The sequence below is a fragment of the Myotis lucifugus genome, unplaced genomic scaffold, assembly GCF_000147115.1.
Source record: "Myotis lucifugus unplaced genomic scaffold, Myoluc2.0 scaffold_167, whole genome shotgun sequence".
In the NCBI taxonomy this organism is placed as follows: domain Eukaryota; kingdom Metazoa; phylum Chordata; class Mammalia; order Chiroptera; family Vespertilionidae; genus Myotis; species Myotis lucifugus.
The window spans coordinates 175,902-195,680 of record NW_005871215.1 but is presented as its reverse complement, the minus strand read 5'-3'; the positions used below and the strand labels follow the sequence as shown (position 1 = coordinate 195,680).

Here is a 19,779-nt window from a genome sequence, read left to right as displayed (position 1 = left end):
TGGTGGGGGGAGCAATGGGGGAAAAATGGGGACATCTGTAATATTCTCATCAATAAAGATTTGAAAAAAGAAAATCAGATTAAATATAAAAAGTAGGGGTAGCCTCATTATCTCTGGGGATATAACAAAAGATCTAAGACTTTTGTCCTTGAAAAAAGAAAGAGGGCAGTGCTAAAAATATAGTTGAAGAAATAAAGGCTGAAACCCACCCTCCACTTTGGTGTAGTTACACCATATAGACTCAAGAAGGTGAGTGAATATCAAATGGGATCAAACCAACAAAATCCACAGTAAGAGACATCAGTTTATAAACATTACTAGAGGCCTGATGCATGAAATTTGTGCAAGAGTAGGCTTTCCTTCCCCTGGCTGCTGGCACCAGCTTCCCTCTGGCACCCGGGACCCAGGCTTCCCTACGGCCACTGGCAGGCACCCAGGACCCAGGCTTCCCTTGCAGCCCCGGCTTCGTCTGGAAGGTTGTCTGGTCTAATTAGCATATTATGCTTTTATTATTATAGACAGGAAAAAAGTACTGAAAGTAGCAAGAGAAAAATGATACCTTAATTATAATTCCCAGACATTTCTCATTGGAAAGCATAGAGGCTAGAGAGACATGTGATAACATTATCATGTTCTGAAAGAAAAGAAATGTCAATTTATAATTCTATATCCAGCAAAAATATCCTTCAGGTATTAAGGTTAAATTAAGACATTCTTATAAGGAAAACTAAGAGAATCTGTTGCCAGTAGACCTATCCAAAAGAATGTCAAAGGGAAATTCTCTAAACAGAAAGAAAACAATAAAAAAAAGGAACCCCACAACATCAAGAAGAATAAAAGAACATAGTAAGTAAAACTGGGTATGTACAATAGATGTTCTTTTCCTGAGTGAATTTTTTAAAATGCATTTAATTTTAGAAATAAAAATTATAACACTGTCTGATATGGCTTGTAATGTGTATGGAGGAAATAATTAAGACAATTATATTATGAATAAGGAATGAAAAGGGAATGTAAAAGGTGATAAAGTTTCTCTATATATCACTTGAGCCGATAAAATGAACCCAGTAGACCATGATAAATTATATATAATAATAAAAGCATAATATGCAAATTGACCGAACAACCGAACAGCAGAACGACTGTCCAGATGACCTTCTGGACAACCATGCTATGACACGCACTGGCGCCAGGCCAGCCAAGGCAGGTGCGATGTGATTGGTTGGGAGACCCTGCCATCACCCCAGGATTGCCCTACAGAGGGAAGCTCAGGCCACCTGGCTGGCAGCCACAGAGGGGGGCCCAGGCCACCCAGCTGGCAGCACTGTGGTGGGTGTGTGGGCTGGCCAGCAATTGCCCCACAGAGGGAGGCCCAGGCCAGCCAAGCGATCGCACCCCATGCCTGTCGCCCACAGAGGGAGGCGACTGGTGGTGGGGGATGGGGGGCAGCGCCACACAGATGGCAAGCAGTAGCAGCGGCTGGGGCAGGGCCAGCTTCTGGCAGCTGGGGGAAGGAAAGCCCTGATAGGCCCTGATCACCAGCCAGGCCTAGGGACCCTACCCCAGGGGTTCTGGATTGCAAGAGGGTGCAGGCTGGGCTGAGGGACATCCCTCCCCTCCCCTGTGCACGAGTTTTGTGCACCAAGCCTCTAGTGTATATATAATGTAATACCTACAGCAACAACTAAGAAAGCTATACAGAAATACACTGAGTGGCCAGATTATTATGACCACCTGATGTTTGTAGGCAAATTAGCCATACACTGCATCGTATGAGATATGGAAGCCGAAGGCCTGTTCTAACACCTTTATTATCTGCAATTACGAAGATAAAACATTTCCAATTTGCACAGGAACACAAGGATTGGACAGTCGAGCACTGGAAAAAAATGTGGTGCGATGAATCACGTTTCCAGTTGCATCATGCAGATGGCAGAGTGAGAATTTGGCAGAAACAGCATGAAAGCATGCACCCCACATGCATGAGTACAACCCTTCAAGCTGGTGGGGGCAGTGTTATGGTTTGGGGCATGTTTTCCTGGCATGATTTGGGCCCTTTAATTCATGTGGAACAACGTCTGAATAGCACAACATACCTAAGCATCATTGCTGATCAACTTCATCCTATCATATTGATGGCGTATCCCAATGGAGATGGCTTCTTCCAACAAGACAATGAGCCATTCCACGCTGCTCGTATTGTGCAGAAGTGGTTTCAAGAACATGAGGGAGACTTTACCCTGCTTAGGTGCCCCACCCCCACCCCCCACCCCCAATCACCAGATCTCAATCCAATTGAGCATTTGTGGGACAAAGTTAAAAGCCATCAGGCAGCTGATTCCACAACCATCAAATCTCACAGAACTGGACAGTGCTATTCATCAGGCATGGTGTCAGATTCCTCACATCACCTTTCAATATCTCGTGGAATCAAAGCCAGAAGAATCGCTGCAGTATTGAAGGCAAAAAGTGGCCCAACGAAGTACTGATGGGGTGGTCATAATACTCTGGCCACTCAGTGTATATCCAGAACATTATAGGTAAATAAAATGGAATCCTAAGAAATGTTCAAGTAATCCACAGGAAGACAGGACAAAAAAAATAAACAAAACCCCTTTGCATATTAATAGTCACAATGTAAATTGTTTAAATATACAAATCAAAAGACAGATTTAGAGGTGATTTTAAAAATAAATCCCAACTATATGCTATCTCCAAGAAACTTCAAATATAATAATATAAGTATTTAGAAAATAGATGGTAAAAGATATACCATGCAAGCATTAAAAGAGGCAGGAGTGGGTATATTAATATCAGATAAAGTAGACTTCAAAGAAAAATACCAGAGGTAGACATTATATAATGACAGAAAGCCAGTCCACCAAGAAGACAATGAATATTAAATGTTTATGAATCAGAACTGCAAAATATGTGAAATAAAAACTGATAGAACTGAACAGGAGAAATAGACAAATTCACAATTGTTTTTGGAGACTTCACACTCCTGTATTAACAATTGATCAATTAGAAAATTAGGAAGGCTAATTATATAGTAATTAGTAGTAGTTTGGAGGGGCATGTATAATTAGCCTATTATATGTAATATAACATATTACATATAATAGGCTAATTATATATAACTCCATCTATAACTCCATCTTAACACCATCACTCAACAGAAGCTAGTCAACATTTATTGAACACTCCCCCCAATAAGAGTACCTAAATACATTGTTTTCAAGTGTAACTGAACATATACCAAGATAGATCATAATCCTGGGCTATAAAATAAACCTTAGCAATTTTTAGCAGTATGTTTTTATTAATTTTTTGTAGAGAGAGGAAGGGAGGGGGAGAAAGAGATAGAAACATTGATGAGAGAGGAACAATGATAGGCTGCCTTCTCATGCACCCTACCAGGGATCAAGCCTGCAACTCAGGTATGTGCCCTGACCAGGAATCGATCCAATGACCTCTTGGTTCATAGGTTGACACTCAGCCACTGAGTCACACCGGCTCGGCAACAAATATATAAAAACTAGAGGCCCAGTGCGTGAAAATTCATGCACTGGAGTGGGGGTCCCTCAGCCCGGCCTGCCCCCCTCACAGTCCGGGAGCCCTCAGGTGCAGGAGGCGACCCGGCGATCAGGGGAAGGTGACGCCCCATCACACCTCTGCTGCCGCCACTGCTGGCAGCGCAAGCCTCCACCGGCCCTGGTTACCTGCACCTTGGGCTGGCCCTGAGCGGCTGAGGGGACTGGGGGACTCCCGAGGCAGGCACGTGGAGTGGCTGGACCTGCCTGTGGGCGGGCCCGGCCTTCCCATGTGCCTTCCGTCCCAGCGGGGCTGAGGGGACTGGGTGCTGCCATCTTGTGGCTGTGGGCACCACCATCTTTGAGGGCAGGGCATTTAGCTTATTCCATCCTTATTGGCTGTGGGTGCTGCCATCTTTGAGGGTGGGGCATTCAATTAGCTTATTCCTTATTGGCTGTGGGCACCGCCATCTTTGCAACGTGTGAGGGTCAGTTAACATATTCCCTCTTTATTAGATAGGATTGAAATTATACAGAGTGAGTTCATCAGCCACTATGGAATTAAACTAGAAATCAATAACAGAAAGGTAGCAGGGAAGTCTTCAAATGAAATGACGCACTTCAAATAATTCATGAGCCAAAGAAGAAGTTGCAATGAGAAAACTATTTAAAAAAAATAAATAGACCTGAGTGAAAATGAAAAAGCAGTATATTAAAACATTTGGGACACAAATAAAACAGTGCTGAGAGGAAAATTTATAGTACTAAGTACATTCATTAGAAACGAAAAGTGTCAAATTAATAATCTACTCCTACTTTAATCCAGAAAGAAAGGATTAAAATAAACCCAGAGCAAGCAGAGGGAAGGAAACAAGAAAGATACAGGCAGAAACCAAAGAAATTGAAAACAAGAACAATAGAGAAAAAGTGAAATAAAGAGCTGTTTCTTTGAGAAGATTAAGTTGACAAAACTGTCTAAACTGACAAAAAAGAAAGACACAGATTACCTATATCAGGAATAAAACAGATTATCACTACAGACCTTGCAGACATCAAAAGTGTAATAAGGTATTCTTATTAGCTTATATAAGGTGAACAATTCTACCAAAATAAATTTGAGAAACACAGATGAAATAGGTAAATACTACCATAACTCTGCCCATATGAAATAGATAATTTAAATAGTTGTATACCTATTAAGGAAACTAAATTCATAATTTAAAAATTCCCCAAAAGAATGATTTAATTGGAGAATTCTACCAAGTGGTTAAAAAAACAAACAAAAAAGAAAACCAGTTCTGCACACTGTCTTCCAGAAAATGGAAGAGGGCGGGATGTTCCCAGTGGGGGAAACTGGGCTAAGGACACACAGGATCTTTCTGCATTATTCCTTACAACTGCATGTGAACCTACCACTATCTAAAAATAAAAAGTTAATTTTAAAAAACCAGAGAAAAAGGATATTTTGTACAGAAGAACAAAGATAATGACAACAGATTTCTTTTTGGAAATAATATAAGCTCAACTATAGTAAAGCAATATCTTTAAAATTCTGAAAGAAAAAAAAATAGGTCATTTGATTTCAGACTCTGACTCTGTACTCTTATCTCTATGCTGTATCATAAAGATAATATAAACAAAGACCGATGGAATAATTAGATATAAGATGTAGTAATTAGATACACAACCTTTTCCTTTTGGGTGCCCTAGAGAATTAGAGTGGTGCTACCATCCATTGTAAAGATCAACAATTATGTATTTCTAGTTCCTGTTCTGTTTCTGTTCTGCTTCTTTAACTTCAACAGTTTTTAAAAAGTAAAATTGTTTAATACATCATCTTACCTGTCAAGGAAGCTTTTATATTCTCAAGAGAATAAAGTAGCATGGAAGTAACTAACACAGGGCGATTTGAATAAATGTCATAAAAGAGATATTTAAACAAAGCCTTTTGTAAATTTAGAGAAAAGATTGAGAGCACAGGAAATCAAAGATATCAATGAAGATGACAAGTGAATCTGACTGAAAGTGGAGGAAAAGACACGAACTGAGAGTATGTCCAAGATCTGTGCCCAGATGACTGGGACAAGTTTGGTGTCACAGCAGTGATTGAATAGAACCATCTTGAGAACAGAGGTTTTGTGTTTGTGTGCTTGTTTTTCTGATGTATCTTTACTACCCAGAACTGCCAGGTGCATGGCAATAAGTGAATAGAGAAATGAGGCAGTGGTCATCACTTTTGGTTGGAATGATTTGATAATGAGCTCTGGTGTAGGGCTGTAAATGTGAGGTCTAATAATTCTGATTCTGCCATTAGTCAGCTCAGTCCATAGCTTCAGTTACCACTTCAGCTATCACACCCACATGCCCCTCCAAACTACTAGAGAAAGCAGTAAAGCAGGAAACAAGCTGGTCAAGAACGTTAGTTGTCTGACCTCATGTAATATGCAGACTACAAGAAAAAGTATTGTTGCTAAATGCAGTTATATGTGTAGCACACTCAGCTCAGCACTCACTGAAGTACTCAGTAAAGGCACAATTATCTGAATCTAAGTCATACATTGACTCCTGAGCTAGATGAGTTACCTTATGCAAAAGCTACATAGTACCTTAAAGATAATCCGTCCCACGCCTTTCATTTTAACTAAGGGCAAAGTGAAAAAGTGACTTGCACAGAGTCACACAAGGAGCTGAATGGAAAAAGAAATGGTGGAAACCAAACCCTAGGGAAAATGTTTATATGTAAAAGGTGGGAGGAAAAATAGGAGGGAACTAATTCGTTGGGCTTTTGGGGACTTGACTCTGAATTGTACAGCTGCCTTCTAAATAATTTTTATTTTCTGGAAAATAATATTTGCTTGCTATATAGCTCTACCTATATTTCTCATTGACATCTTTAATTCAGCATACCCGAAACAAAATTGGAATTATTACATGTTAAAACGGAAAAGGATCTTGAGGGCCTCCAGTCTAACCTCTCATTTTACTGATGAGGAGAAGATTCTGCACTGGGGTGTAGGTCTCACACTTCTTACATTCACTTGTAGCCAAGTGAGCAATCAGTTGTTTCTTGGGCCACTTTTGCCTAGGTTGCATAGCATTACTTTAAATCCTTTTGGCTTAGAGGGAGCCTTCTAAGCTCATCCTGGCTACAAAACAACTCCTGGTGATGTTTACAGCAGTGGTTTCTAACTTTTAAAAAAAACACAGTGGAATCCTTTAAGTTGAATCATCTGAAGAAATCTCATATATGATAGGAGACTAAAAAGAGGAGCTCTGGTTAACTACAAAGGTTTGGTGGTGGTGGTGGTGGTGGTGGTGGTAGGGACAGATAGTTTGGGAGATCAGGAAAAGAAAAGTGTGTTTTACTATGATTATTTGGCCTCCTCCTCATTCCTAGAGGAGAGAGGCCTCCAATGTACTTCAGAGGTTAGGAAGCGGTTTGAAACCCACTGATTGGGAGGCCCGGGGGATCTGGAAGTGATGCTTGGCATGAATGAGAAGAGCACTGGTGTTTCTGCTCTACAGGTTCCCCAGTGACCTTTCTAAATGCTGTGGGTTAATGACTTTCAGTTCTTTCTTGAATCTGAGAATTAGGAACTATACTGTCATTACAATTAGGGCTTTAATAAACTCTCAGCTATCATTTAAAAACTGTAATCACTCACATCTGTAGTTATTTATATAGACAAGCAGCATTTTTTTGTGAATTAAGTTGCCTTATTAGTATAGACAGCCCAAGCATTACTGTCACATGAGGAAAAGCTTAGCAGTAAACAGCATATTGATCTTGCATAGGCCCCTGTAATGTTCTGATTAATTTTTTAAATACTTGATATTTAATAATTATTTTATAGTATCCTATCTAATAATAGACAAACATGGTAATTGACTGTACCTTTGCTACGCCTCCCATTGGCTAATAAGCACGATATGCAAATTAACCGCCAACAAAGATGGCGGCTAATTTGCATACTGCAGGCAGGGCGGGACAGCGCGAGCTGCCAGCGCGCCGCCATCCAGCGGGTCCTGGGCGGCAAGGCAGGCGGGACCCAGAAGCTCCAGAAGCCGGCCTGCCTTGCTGCTAGGGACCCGATCGGGTTCTGGGCATCAAGGTGGGCAGGACCCAGAAGCCCCAGAAGCCACCTGATATGGCAGTAACTCTATCAGTAAGCACTCTGAAAGTGGCATAAATGCACCAATTAAAAGACAGATTATGAGGTGAATCAAAAACAAAACCCACTTTAAATATAAAGACACAAATAGATTAAAAGTAAATGAATTAAGCTGCAGCCTGTTTTGCTCAGTGGATAGAGCATTAGCCCATGGACTGAAGGGTCCCAGGTTCGATTCCAGTCAAGGGCATGTACCTCAGTTGCTGGCTTGATCCCCAGTCCCTATCAAAGCATATGCAGGAGGCAACCAATCTATGTCTCTCCCTTTCCCTTCACTTTCTCTAAAATTCAATGGAAAAATATTCTTGGGTGAAGATTAACAAAAACAAAGTAAATGGATTAAGTAACATTAAAGAGATTATAAGAAAAATATATTCTAAATTTTGTTAGTTGTATAATGGTTATGTTTAAATTATTAACACCTAAGGAATTGGGTGAAGGGTACATATAATATGCTGTAGTATTTTATAGTTTTTTTTATATGTATGAGATTATTTCAAATTGAAATATTAAAAAATTAAAAATTAATAAAATATTAATTGAAATGTATCTGCATTACATGAAAAATCTCCTACTTGCTTCTAGCATAATTTATTATATTGTGCTAAAATTTACAAGGGTTCAATTAAAAAATATCTTAATTCTAAATGATATAATAGAAAATATATAATAGTGCAGTTATAAGCACTTATCTGAAAATAAAAATTTAAAGAAGTGAATTTAAAGAAGGGATTAGCCAAAGAAAATATATGCAGAACCCATGGACACAGACAACAGTATGGTGATGGCCAGAGAGAAGTCGGGGCAAGAGCTGGGTAGAGGGGGCAAAAGGGGGGAAATAGGGACATCCTATATCCTATCTAATAAAAGAGAAACATGGTAATTAGCGTACGACCGCTACCCTTCCCATTGGCTAATCAGGGCGATATGCAAATTAACTGCCAGCCAAGATGGCTGCCGGCAGCCAGGCAGCTGGAAGCGAACATGAGACTTGCTTGCTTCAGTGAAGGAGGACTCCAACTTTCCCCGCCTGCCTTGCGGCCTCTGAGCTGGCAGTTTGAAACATTGTAATAAGTATAGAAGCTAAACAAAACCCTAGAAACCAGCTTTCAGCCAGCCGGGATCTCAGAGCTGGAGATGATACAGTGTTTCGATTATAGAACTGAAACAAACCAGATACCTGCTTTCAGCAGCAGAGGCCTTGGCCCAGAATAAAAAAAAAAGAAAAAAAGGAGCGGTTGGGAGCTTCAGTCACCCACCAGCCTGAAAACAGCCCTCAGCCCCTCACCCAGACTGGCCAGGAACCCCAGTGGGGACCCCCACACTGAAGGGTGTGTGACCAGCTGCAAACAGCCATCATCCCCTCATCCAGGCTGGCCAGGTACCCTAGTGGGGACCCCCACCCTGATCCAGGACACCCTTCAGGGGAAACCAGCCAGCCCCTACCCATGCACCAAGGCCTCTATCCTATATAGTAAAAGGTAATATGCCTCCCAGCACCGGGATCAGCGGAGCCTCGAGGCCTCCCGGCACCGGGATCAGCGTGACAGGGGGCAGCGCCCAAACCCCCTGATCGCCCTGCGGCTCTGTGTGTGACAGGGTGCGGCGCCCCAACCCCCCCCCCCCAGGCCCTGCTCTGTGTGTTACAGGGGGTGGCGCCATAACCTCCCCATCGGCCCTGCCTTGAGTGTGAAGGGGCGGTTCCCCAACCCCCCAATCGGCCCTACCCTGAGCGTGACTGAGGGTGGCATCCCAACCTCCCAATCCGCCCTGCTCTGTGCATGACAGGGGGCGGCGCCCCAACTCTCCAATCGGCCCTGCTCTGAGCCCGACCAGGGGCTGCACCTAGGGATTGGGCCTGCCCTTTGCCACCCGGGAGCAGGCCTAAGCCAGCAGGTCATTATCTCCCGAGGGGTCCCAGACTGCGAGAGGGCACAGGCCGGGCTGAGGGGACCCCCCCCTCTCCCCCCCAAGTGCTCAAATTTTTGTGCACCGGGCCTCTAGTAATAATAATAAAAGGCTAATATGCACATTGACTGAACGGCAGAATTACCAGTTGCTATGATGTGCACTGGCCACCAGGGGGCAGACGCTCAATGCAGGAGCTGCCCCCTGGTGGTCAGTGCACTTCCATATGGGGAGTGCCACTCAGCCAGAAGCTGGCTCATGGCTGGCTAGCGCAGTGGTGTTGGCAGGAGCCTCTCCCACCTCCGTGGCAGCACTAAGAATGTCCAACTAACGGTTTAGACCTGATCCCTTCGGTTCTAAGCCTTTAGTCAGACATCCCCCAAGGGCTCCCTGGCTGCCAGAAGGATGTCTGACTGCAAGCTTAGGCCTGATCCCCCGGGGAGTGGGCCTAAGTCGACAGGTGGATATCCCCCAAGGGGTTCTGGACTGTGAATGGGCGCAGGCCAGGCTGAGGGACACCCCCCCTCCTCCGAGTGCACAAATTTTTGTGCACCGGGCCTCTAGTCTATATATATAAAAGCCTAAGCGACCGTTAGGACCGAACGACCTGTCAAGCAGTTGCTATGATGCACACTGACCACCGGGGAGCAGACATTGAATGCAGGAGCTGCACTCTGGTGATCAGTGCGTTCCCAAGGCAACCTCCCACAACCGGCCAACCTCCTGCAGTCTCAATCTGGACTGGGCGAGATGGCCCTGATCACCAGCCAAGCCAAGGGACCCCTCCCGTGCACGCATTCGTGCACTGGGCTTCTAGATATTTATAATTTTGAATTTTATTTGGCAACTGATGAAGCTCTCTGCTAGACACCATGGGGAGTATAGGACAAGATACTTGCCCTCACATTTGAGCCATGCTGAGTCAGAATGAAGAATGTGATATTTTAGATGTTTTTTTCTTGGTACTTCATTTCATTACCTAAGCTTTCTTTTTTACATTGTGCAGTTATAAATTTTAATTTACTAACTTGTAATGCATGTTCATGACTGAAAATTTAATAATTTAAAATTGTGTGCTTTTTTTTCAAATTGTTATTAGATTGCAAGACTGGAGAAAGATAAAGAAGAACTACGTAATCAGCTGCTTAGTCTTGATCCCACAAGAGATAGCAAACGAGTGCAGCAACTTACTCGAGAAAAAGTCCATTTGGCTCAGAAATTAAAAGAGTTAGAGGCTGAAGTAGCCGAATTAAGGGCTGAAAAAGAGAATTCTGATGCTCGGGTAGAAAATGTCCAAAGAATTCAGGTGCAGCAGTTGGCTGGGATGCAGGCTACAATCAGATCCCTGGAGGTAAGGTTTTAATTGCTTCCCAGTAGAAAAAAAGTACGGCACGCTTTTTTAAAAGTGCATTGACAAGCCTCTGATTTTTAGAGCATAAATATATGCTCATCAAGTTATTGATGCTGATGCATTTGTGGAATCACGAGAGTATATACTTTTTGTAAAGATGAAAGCTATTGATTCATAAGCATTGGATATGCTGCCATACATAAAGGCAGTATTTCTTTGGGAGTCAAGTCACCTATCTTAAATGATTTAACTCTTGTAATGCCACAGAGTAGAATATGCAAAACCCCCCAAAATTTATTTGAGTTTCTGGAGACTAAAGCGATCTCAAACCAGAAGGAACTATTTTTTCCTAGATGGTTATTTCCTTACACTGGGATTTAAGATCTTAAAATCATAAGTTCTGTTTAAACTGAAATACCATACTTATATAATCTATGGGAGTTTACCAGAGTAATAAAATTTGACTTGGCTACTAATGCATAAGGCTTTACTGAATTGTTTTCCTGAGTTCATTAGAGAGAAATAAGAGCTGGCAGACCCTAGGTTGATACTCCTAGAGGGACTCTCCAAAAATTCTTGGTTTCAGTTGTTGAAGAAAAACTTTTTCTTCATTCTCTTAGGTTCAGTGATTGGGGGTTATGAATTAAACTGACAATAAACATTAGTGAGAGAAAAGATGGGCTTTTATTCATGTATGTACATGGGGATTCACAAAAAAGTGTGTCACAAAGAGGCAGTTAGAATTTGGGGCTTATATACCATCTTAAGTGGGGAGAAGGGAAGAAAGGGCACTTTGGAAAGATAAAGGGGCCCTTAGGGAAGTAGATGGGAGATATAACAGTTTTGTGAAAATGTCTTGTGTAGGGGGTTTCTTATCCTGATGCTGACTTTTTGTTTCTCGTGATAGGAGTGAGTCTTCCCTAGTTATGAAACTCCTGGGGTGGGAATTTATAACAGTTACATTCTTTTCCAAGGCTCTGTTTTTAGGCAGATAAGAGGAGTTGAGGGAAAAAACTCCCTTAAAAAAATGTGTGTTGATTCCCAACTGTTTTCAGTTTAAAATAACTTTTATGCCACAGTGGCAAGATATTCTGGACCCTTTCACCGTCTTCTCAGATATGCTTACTCCTCCTAGTTCTTAGTACCTAACATGTAGCAAATATACTATTTTAATTGTTTTGATTTATTTTGAGCAGTCCAAAATGTGGTGGTTTTTTATTCAGATAGTTGTGAAATGATTTGAGTTGGAAAGAAATTAATGGCACTTAGCTTGTAATTAAAATCTAGGATCCAAATCCAAAAGTGATTCCCCCCCCCCTCCCCTCCCCCCAGCCAGCAAACTGGTGCCAGGGGAGTATTGATATGTTTAGAAGAGAAGTCATGTTTTTATTTTGTGTATGAAGCTTTTTATAGTATTTACTGGTCCTGAACTAAAGTTGTCAGTATTGTTGGTCTTTAGATGTGAGACAATTCAGAATGATACTGCTTATGTTTTATGTTCCATCCTTTCATCCCTAATGTATTTATACAGTGACAAATAAGTGGATGATTGTAGTTAAATATGGCATATGGTTCCAGTGTGAAACTTTTCATTGAGGTCATTTAGAGTGATTGTTTTCAGGACAAGTTAAATGATGACAAAAAGATGGGAAGTTCATTTGTGACATTTTCAAAAGAGCCTATATTTAATTTTGTCAGGTGAAATGAAAATAAGTACATGAAAGCAGCATTTCTTTCTTCTTTGACATTTTTGGCTATCAGTGAGCCCAGAAAGTATTATTGTATATTTGAGGAAAGTAGGGGTTTTTTCCTGAATTTTTGAATACACTCCTTATATTATATTTAAGATATATAAGAAATGAGATAAAAGCTGAAGCTTATCCTTTAAATGCCAAGCAATTTTTATTTTAACTATTTTGAGTAGGACTATTTTAAGAAAGCATTTAGTTTTCCCTCCCTAACTAAAGAGTACTGTATTACCAACCAGAATTTTTTGGACAACTTCAGACTTCATTAAGAATCTTTATTATGTGATGAGTTCAAGAGCTATTGAGCTCTTTGCCCATACTTCCAAAGGCTACAAATTAGTTAAGGATTTTGAATTCTTATATCTCTTTAAAAAAAACTCCATTGACTTTAGATTTTCAGTTCTCACTTCTTACTGTTATAAATGAGCCCTGTCTTCTATTTCTAATATGCTTTTTTATATCTACTATGGATTTGGAACCCCCAAAAATATTTGTTCCAATTATGTCAGCAATAAGAATAAGTAGGCATCAAGTGAGTGCATTCACCAGATAAATATATGAGTTTTATTTCATTGGTGGCTCTTGATATATGTTTGTTCCAGATGTCTTTGTTGCATATTTCTTGGAGCAAACATCTTTCATTTGAATTCTACTATATACTTTGAGAAAAATATTTTTTCTTTGGTACGTGTTGAGATTTTGATTAATTTTGTGTAGTGGATTACACATATATTTTAAATAGTGCTTACTTTATTTTGATATAATTGTGAAAAGTTATGAACAAATTTATAAAATACTTTGTTTTAATAAAAGGCTGAAAAACAGTCAGTTAAACTACATGTTGAACGCTTGGAAAAAGAGCTACAATCAAGCAATGAACAAAATACTGTTTTAATCACTAAATTACATAAAGCTGAACGGGAAATAAATGCATTGAGCAGTAAAGTAAGTCATCTTACGTTTCTACTTCATTCTTTAGAATGTTTGATACTGTATAATGACAAAGAAAATTTACATTTAAATAGCTTTGTTCTCTATATTAAGATCTTTTTTAATGCTATCATTCTACCTTCCAGATATATGCAGAATCTGACCAATTCTTATTACCTCCACTGTCAATACGCCCCACTGGCCTTCTCACTCTTTGAGCAAGCTTACTACTTCTCCCTTACTTCCTGCCTGGCATGGTCTTCCCTCACATATCTACTTAGCTTGTTTCTGCATCTCTTTCAGATGTTGCCTTATCAGAGAGGCTTTCCTTGGCTTCACCTTGTTCAATACCGTCTTCCATCTTCCTCTGCCCTCTCAATCTCCCTTATTTGCTTTATTTCCTCCATAGTTCTTAACACCATCTAATATATATATATATATATATATATATATATATATAATTTGTCTCTCCTTTTCTTTCCCACACACCCTTACCCCAACCCAATATATGCTCCAGAGCTGAGACATTGCTTTTATCACTGCTGTCTCTCCAGCTCCTAGAACAGTGCTGGCACACAGTAGGCACTCAATAATAAATGTTAAACGAATAAATTAATATTAGCAGTAGCACCTGCATTTATGTTATTTAAAAAGAATATAATGGTAAGGGCACATGCCCAGGTTGCAGGCTTGATTCCCCAGTGGGAGCCATGCAGGAGGCAGCCGATCAATGATTCTCTCTCATTATTGCTGTTTCTGTCTCTCTCCCTCTCCCTTCCTCTCTGAAATTAATAAAAAAATTATATATTTTAAAAAAATAATATAATGGTTTGAACATTTTATATACAGATTTTCTCAATAACTTATAGATCCTCCATCACCCCTCAAATGCAGGATACATATATAAGGAATCCAGTAACCAGAAATAGAATAGCAATGCTAGAAGTATCTTATAGACTACAGTAGTGAATGAGAATATCAGCTCTGGGGTCAGACAGACTGGATTCAAGTTTCATTTCTTCCACTTTCTAGCTCTGTGACCTTCAGCAATTTATGTTCTCTCTGAAAAGTTTGTTTTCCATTTAAAATGAGACTAATATTTACTTTATAGAGTGTGACAAAGATTAAATGAGATATTACGCATAAAGCATTTGGCATAAGATTTAGTATATAATCACCCAAATATTAGCTGTTATTATCATAACTAGAGGCCCAGTGCATGAAATTCGTGCACTGGGGGGGGCGTGCCTCAGCCCAGCCTGCCCCCTCTCACAGTCCGGGAGCCCTCAGGAGATGTCCTACTGATGGACATCTGTAGTCTGTAGTCTGGCCACCTTCTGCGGGAGGTGACCGGGCTAATCAGGGTAAGGCGCCACCCCCATCACCCCACTGCTGCTGCCACTGCCGGTCGCTGCAGCCGCCAAGGTGTTTTCATCAACGTGGACTCCAGTCCCTTCACCATGAAAAAATGACAACTTTCTTTAGGCATTTTCAAGATGTCTCTTTCATAGGATATGACATTTCTTTCTTTTTTTTTATCCTCACCTGAGGATATTTTTCCATTGATTTTTAGAGAGCATGGAAGAGAGAGGGAAAGACAGAAACATCAATGTGAGAGGGACTCTTTGATTGTTGCCTCCTGCATGAGCCCTGACCTGGGCCCCAGCCAGGGAGGAACCTGCAACCTAGGTTCATGCCCTTGATCAGAATCAAACCCGGACCCTGTGGTCGGCAGGCCAAGGCTCTATACCCCGAGCCAAACCGGCTAGGGCAGGATATGACATTTCTTAGCCCCTCCAGCAGCAGGCCTTCATTTTTTCCTCTAGGAGTGAGGTGGAAAACCCTAGATCACTTTCTTGGATTCTTATTACCCAAGTTACCAAGAACACTGCAAGTGGCGTACAGGGAGCTTAGCCAATGAGCTGAGAGAAGAGCTGTTCCCTCTGCAGTTCATGCACAGAGACGGGATTGCTGGTGCGCCACGGCTGCTTGGGCAGGTCCCCCCTGTGTATGTGTCCACTCCAGGTCTGCTCCAGCCGCGCTGTGGCGGCTTGGACAGGCCCCCCTGTGTGTGTGTCCGCTCTTGGCCTGCGCCATTCGTGGCTTGTCTCACCACGCACACAGTCCCTTCCCACCCGCCTGCACGCACAGCTCCTCCTGAGCAGTCGTGACTGTTATGGCGTCCCAGCTAATTTGCATATTACCTCTTTATATATATATATATAGATATTAACTAGCAATAGTAATAGTACTTCTGGCATTGCTAAGAACTTGGAAATAAGACTGGTTACTAAATCAGTGAAGTAATATGTATTTTCTATCATAGCAGAGTTATATGTAAAATTATCTTAAAAAAAGAAATGGCTCCCAGACCAGAAGGGATTTACTATAGCTTGGTAGGAATATATAACTTATCTAAAGGAATGCTATATTCATCATAAATTCCTTGGCCAAGGAATTACTTGAGAAGACTGAAGCAGAGAGTGTTAGTCAGAAGCATGTAAGTACTCTGGTCCCATTGAAAAGAGTGTTCTTATTGTGGAAAGGAATACACAAATCTGTTTTAATTTATGGCCATGAAACAATTCATTTTACTCTATTTGAGCAATGAGTTTTTTATTATTAAAATGTTTTAATTCAAGCATAGTCCTATAATTGAGCTTATAGGTTGAGATTCAGATATATTTAGAAATTAAAAACTGTCATTTTGAAGGAGATAATGAAGTGCAATGGAGAAGTTTGTGGGCTTTGAATCAGATGAATCTACCTTTGAGTCCTGACTCATTCATCTCACTCACCACCTATGTGACTTCTCACTTGCTTAACTTTTAAATGGGGATAATAGCCCTGACCGGTTTGGCTCAGTGGATAGAGCATTGGCCTGCGGACTAAAGGGTCCCAGGTTCGATGCTGGTCAAGGGCATGTGCCTTGGTTGCGGGCACATCCCTAGAAGCGGGTGTGCAGGAGGCAGCTGATTGATGTTTCTCTCTCATCAATGTTTCTAACTCTCTATCCCTCTCCCTGTCTGTAAAAAATCAATAAAATATATTTAAAAATAAATAAATAAATAAATGGGGATAATACCTGTCTCTTACAGGGTTTTTGTAAGATTAAAGGTGGCATTGAACATAATAAATAGTAGCTGGTGATGAAAATGATCATGGTAATGATTACATACTTGTGATATCATTAAATGAGAAAATGATGTACATAACTTTGAGTTCATTGACTGATTTCATTCTTCACTGTATCAGTAACTGTGTGTATGACTTTAGGCAAGTTACTTAATATCATTGGGATCTATTTTCCTCATAGATGAAATGAGGCATTGCTCTAGCTGATCTCTGAAAATCCTGTCAGCCTACTAAGTTTCTATAAGTCCTACTAGAAAATAAATAACTTGATTGCTTCCTGGTTAATTGTAAGCAAATTATTTCTATATTCAGTAGATATCTATTGAGTGCCTTCAATGATAAAATATGCAAAGAAATGGATGCAAAAGACTTAACTTCAGGATACAGGGAGTTCTCTCATGGTATAAATTATTTTCAATTTTATAAAAAGAAATAGTGAGTATTCAGTTTTTTCAAAACACTGCTGTGGACCTGAGTAGCCGAACTGAACTGCTGGAATAACCTGAACCATAGATGGAGCATTAGGACACTGGATAAGTTGGCTTTTGCTGTGGTTTCTAACTCTTGGGGACCACCATATACTTTCCTTGCAGCATATGTATGTGAGCTCTCTGGCTTATTTGTGTCCTGACCCTGATTTTTTTTCTTCTTCTGTACATAGCTTCCCTATTGCTCTTTTTAGAGTTAGTGCATAGATGATTTCTCCTATTCTGCCTGTGGAAGAAGAGTATTTTAATGTAGTATTATTTCTCTGCTTGTTTGTTAATACACATTGCTAAAAGTTGCCTGTCTATTTTGCATATAAATGGCATATTAAAATCACTCTTTAACTTTAGACAAGCCAAGTTTTCATTTGAAATATATGTGAAAAGATTTCATTGGAAAGATAAATTTTAAAATAATATTTCAAACATGATTGTCAGTTTCTTTGCAACTTGAAGCTTTCATCGACATTATTTTGCAATTCTAGTAAACGCTTGAAATGGTAGTTTACAATGCAAAGGAACACCTGTGCTGTATTCAAATTTGTGTTATCTTTTTTTAATGGAGTTATGTCAGTGTGACTACCTTTCTATTGAAAAAATATTACTAAAGCCCTGGCTCTGTTGAACGTCATCCCATGCACCTAGAGGTCCCAGGTCAGGGCATATGCCTGGGATGCCTGCTCAATACCCAGTAGGGGGTAGGCAGGATGTAGCAAATTGATGTTCCTCTCCCTCTCCTTTGTTCTCTCTCTAAAAAATAAAAATAAAAATCACTAAAAATATTACAAAACATAGTCTGAGAATGATGCTCTTAAAGGTTTTTCACATTCAATGAGGTAAATTCTTCCAGTTACCTCACGAAGTATTTGATCTTTAGAACTCATATAATTCAGACAGCTTTAAAGAAGCTTCCCACAGAGTTACCCTTATTAGCCAAGTTAGTGAGATCATACCGCCTGAGACCTTTGAAAAAAACAAGAATTTAAGAATACTATCTCTTTGGGATTTGCATCAAGAGCTTCTCAAGTAATACATTTTTCAACTATATTTCTATTTCTTATATATTTTGTTTTCTAGCATGTCTCTGTGTGTATGTGTAACTTAAAAGATTCTGAAACCTTGCAAAGCACCGCTATTTCCATTTTTTAATGTTTCTTAAAGATTTTGTTTGTCTTTTAAGTAAGTTTTTATTGAACTTTAGAAAGAGAGGAAGGAAGAGAGAAATAGAAACATCGATGAGAGAGAAATATCAACATCTAAAGGCTGCCTCCTGCATCCCACCCTCCACTCCTTCGGACAGGGATTGAGCCTGCAACCCAGACATGTGCCCTGACTGGGAATCGAACCAGTGAACTCTTGGTGCATGGGTTGACACTCAACCACTGAGCCACACTGGCCGGCGTTTCTTAAAGTTTTGTTAGTAGTCCCAGTAGTAATCTCTGCATACTCACATTTTGCTGTGTCAAAAGCATAAAGCAAATTTACAGTGAGACATAATCTACATGGAAAACATCATGGAAAAAAAACTAGAAAAAAAGAATAGCTTGGGCCAGGCAGCTTTAGAAAACTGTGAATCTCTTGAAATTGTACACAGCATTTTAATATTGTACATTTTGTTTAGGAAAAGATCCCTTGTTTTCTTAGGATTTTTGAGGCCTGATCACAAAGGTTAACACATTGCGTACCGCATAGAAATCTCTAAGACATACGCCAGGGACCGCACGTTTTTTGGCAAACTGCACGTTATTTAAATCATCATAATGCACTTTAGGTGTTGTTTTTCAATAATTATAACATTTTTATTTACAAAAACAATTAAACAATTAAAGTTCCTAGTACTTTTTTAACGTATGGTACTGCGTAAAACATTTTCCTCTATGAAGAGGGACCAAACAAAATTTACATAAGTATCTAGACTTGCTCCTTTTTCCGTGGGTGTGAAAAACGAGAACACTCGTGAGCGGTCCTTAACAGATGGTGCGCGAAACAAGAGAAAACTCCTGAGCGGTACGAAATGTGTTAAGAACCAGGGATCTAGAGGCAGAAAGGAATGTTTTTATGACTTTTTGGGATTTGGTTCAGATTATTCAGAGAAAGTGCAACTGTCATATCTAGGCAATAAATACTTTAACAAATTTTTTATTTTTATTAAATAAAATATTTTTAAAAATACATTCTAGGAAGTTAATATTAGTATAAGTGTCTCTATATATAAAGACCCAGGGGCCATCACATCTGAAACAACCAAACAGACGACCGAACAGGCTGAGTGGTGCGACAAGGCCGGCAGGGGGGTTAGTGTGGGCCGACCAAACAACTGAGCAGCAGGCTGTGTGGGGCGACCAGGCTGGCAGGGGGGTTAGTGAGGAGATGACCAAATGACTGAATACCAGGCTGCGTGGGGTAACCCCCCCACCAGGCTGGCAGGGGGTTAGTGAGGGATAGCCAAACGACTGAGCAGCAGGCTGTGTGGGGGCGACCAGGCCCGCAGATGGGGGCAGTGAGGGGCGACTAGGC

General features: G+C 40.5%; 1 protein-coding gene across 3 annotated transcripts in view; it reads left to right on the top strand.

Annotated features, from left to right (window-relative positions):
* Positions 1–19,779, top strand: part of CEP83 (centrosomal protein 83) — a 133,144-nt gene that overhangs the window by 64,770 nt on the left and 48,595 nt on the right. For all 3 annotated transcript variants that reach the window (XM_006096051.3, XM_014462027.2, XM_023759940.1), the window contains 2 exons: positions 10,713–10,964; positions 13,526–13,657. In XM_006096051.3, coding sequence (XP_006096113.1) covers positions 10,713–10,964; positions 13,526–13,657 — 384 coding nt within the window. The remainder of the gene's footprint in view (positions 1–10,712; positions 10,965–13,525; positions 13,658–19,779) is intronic.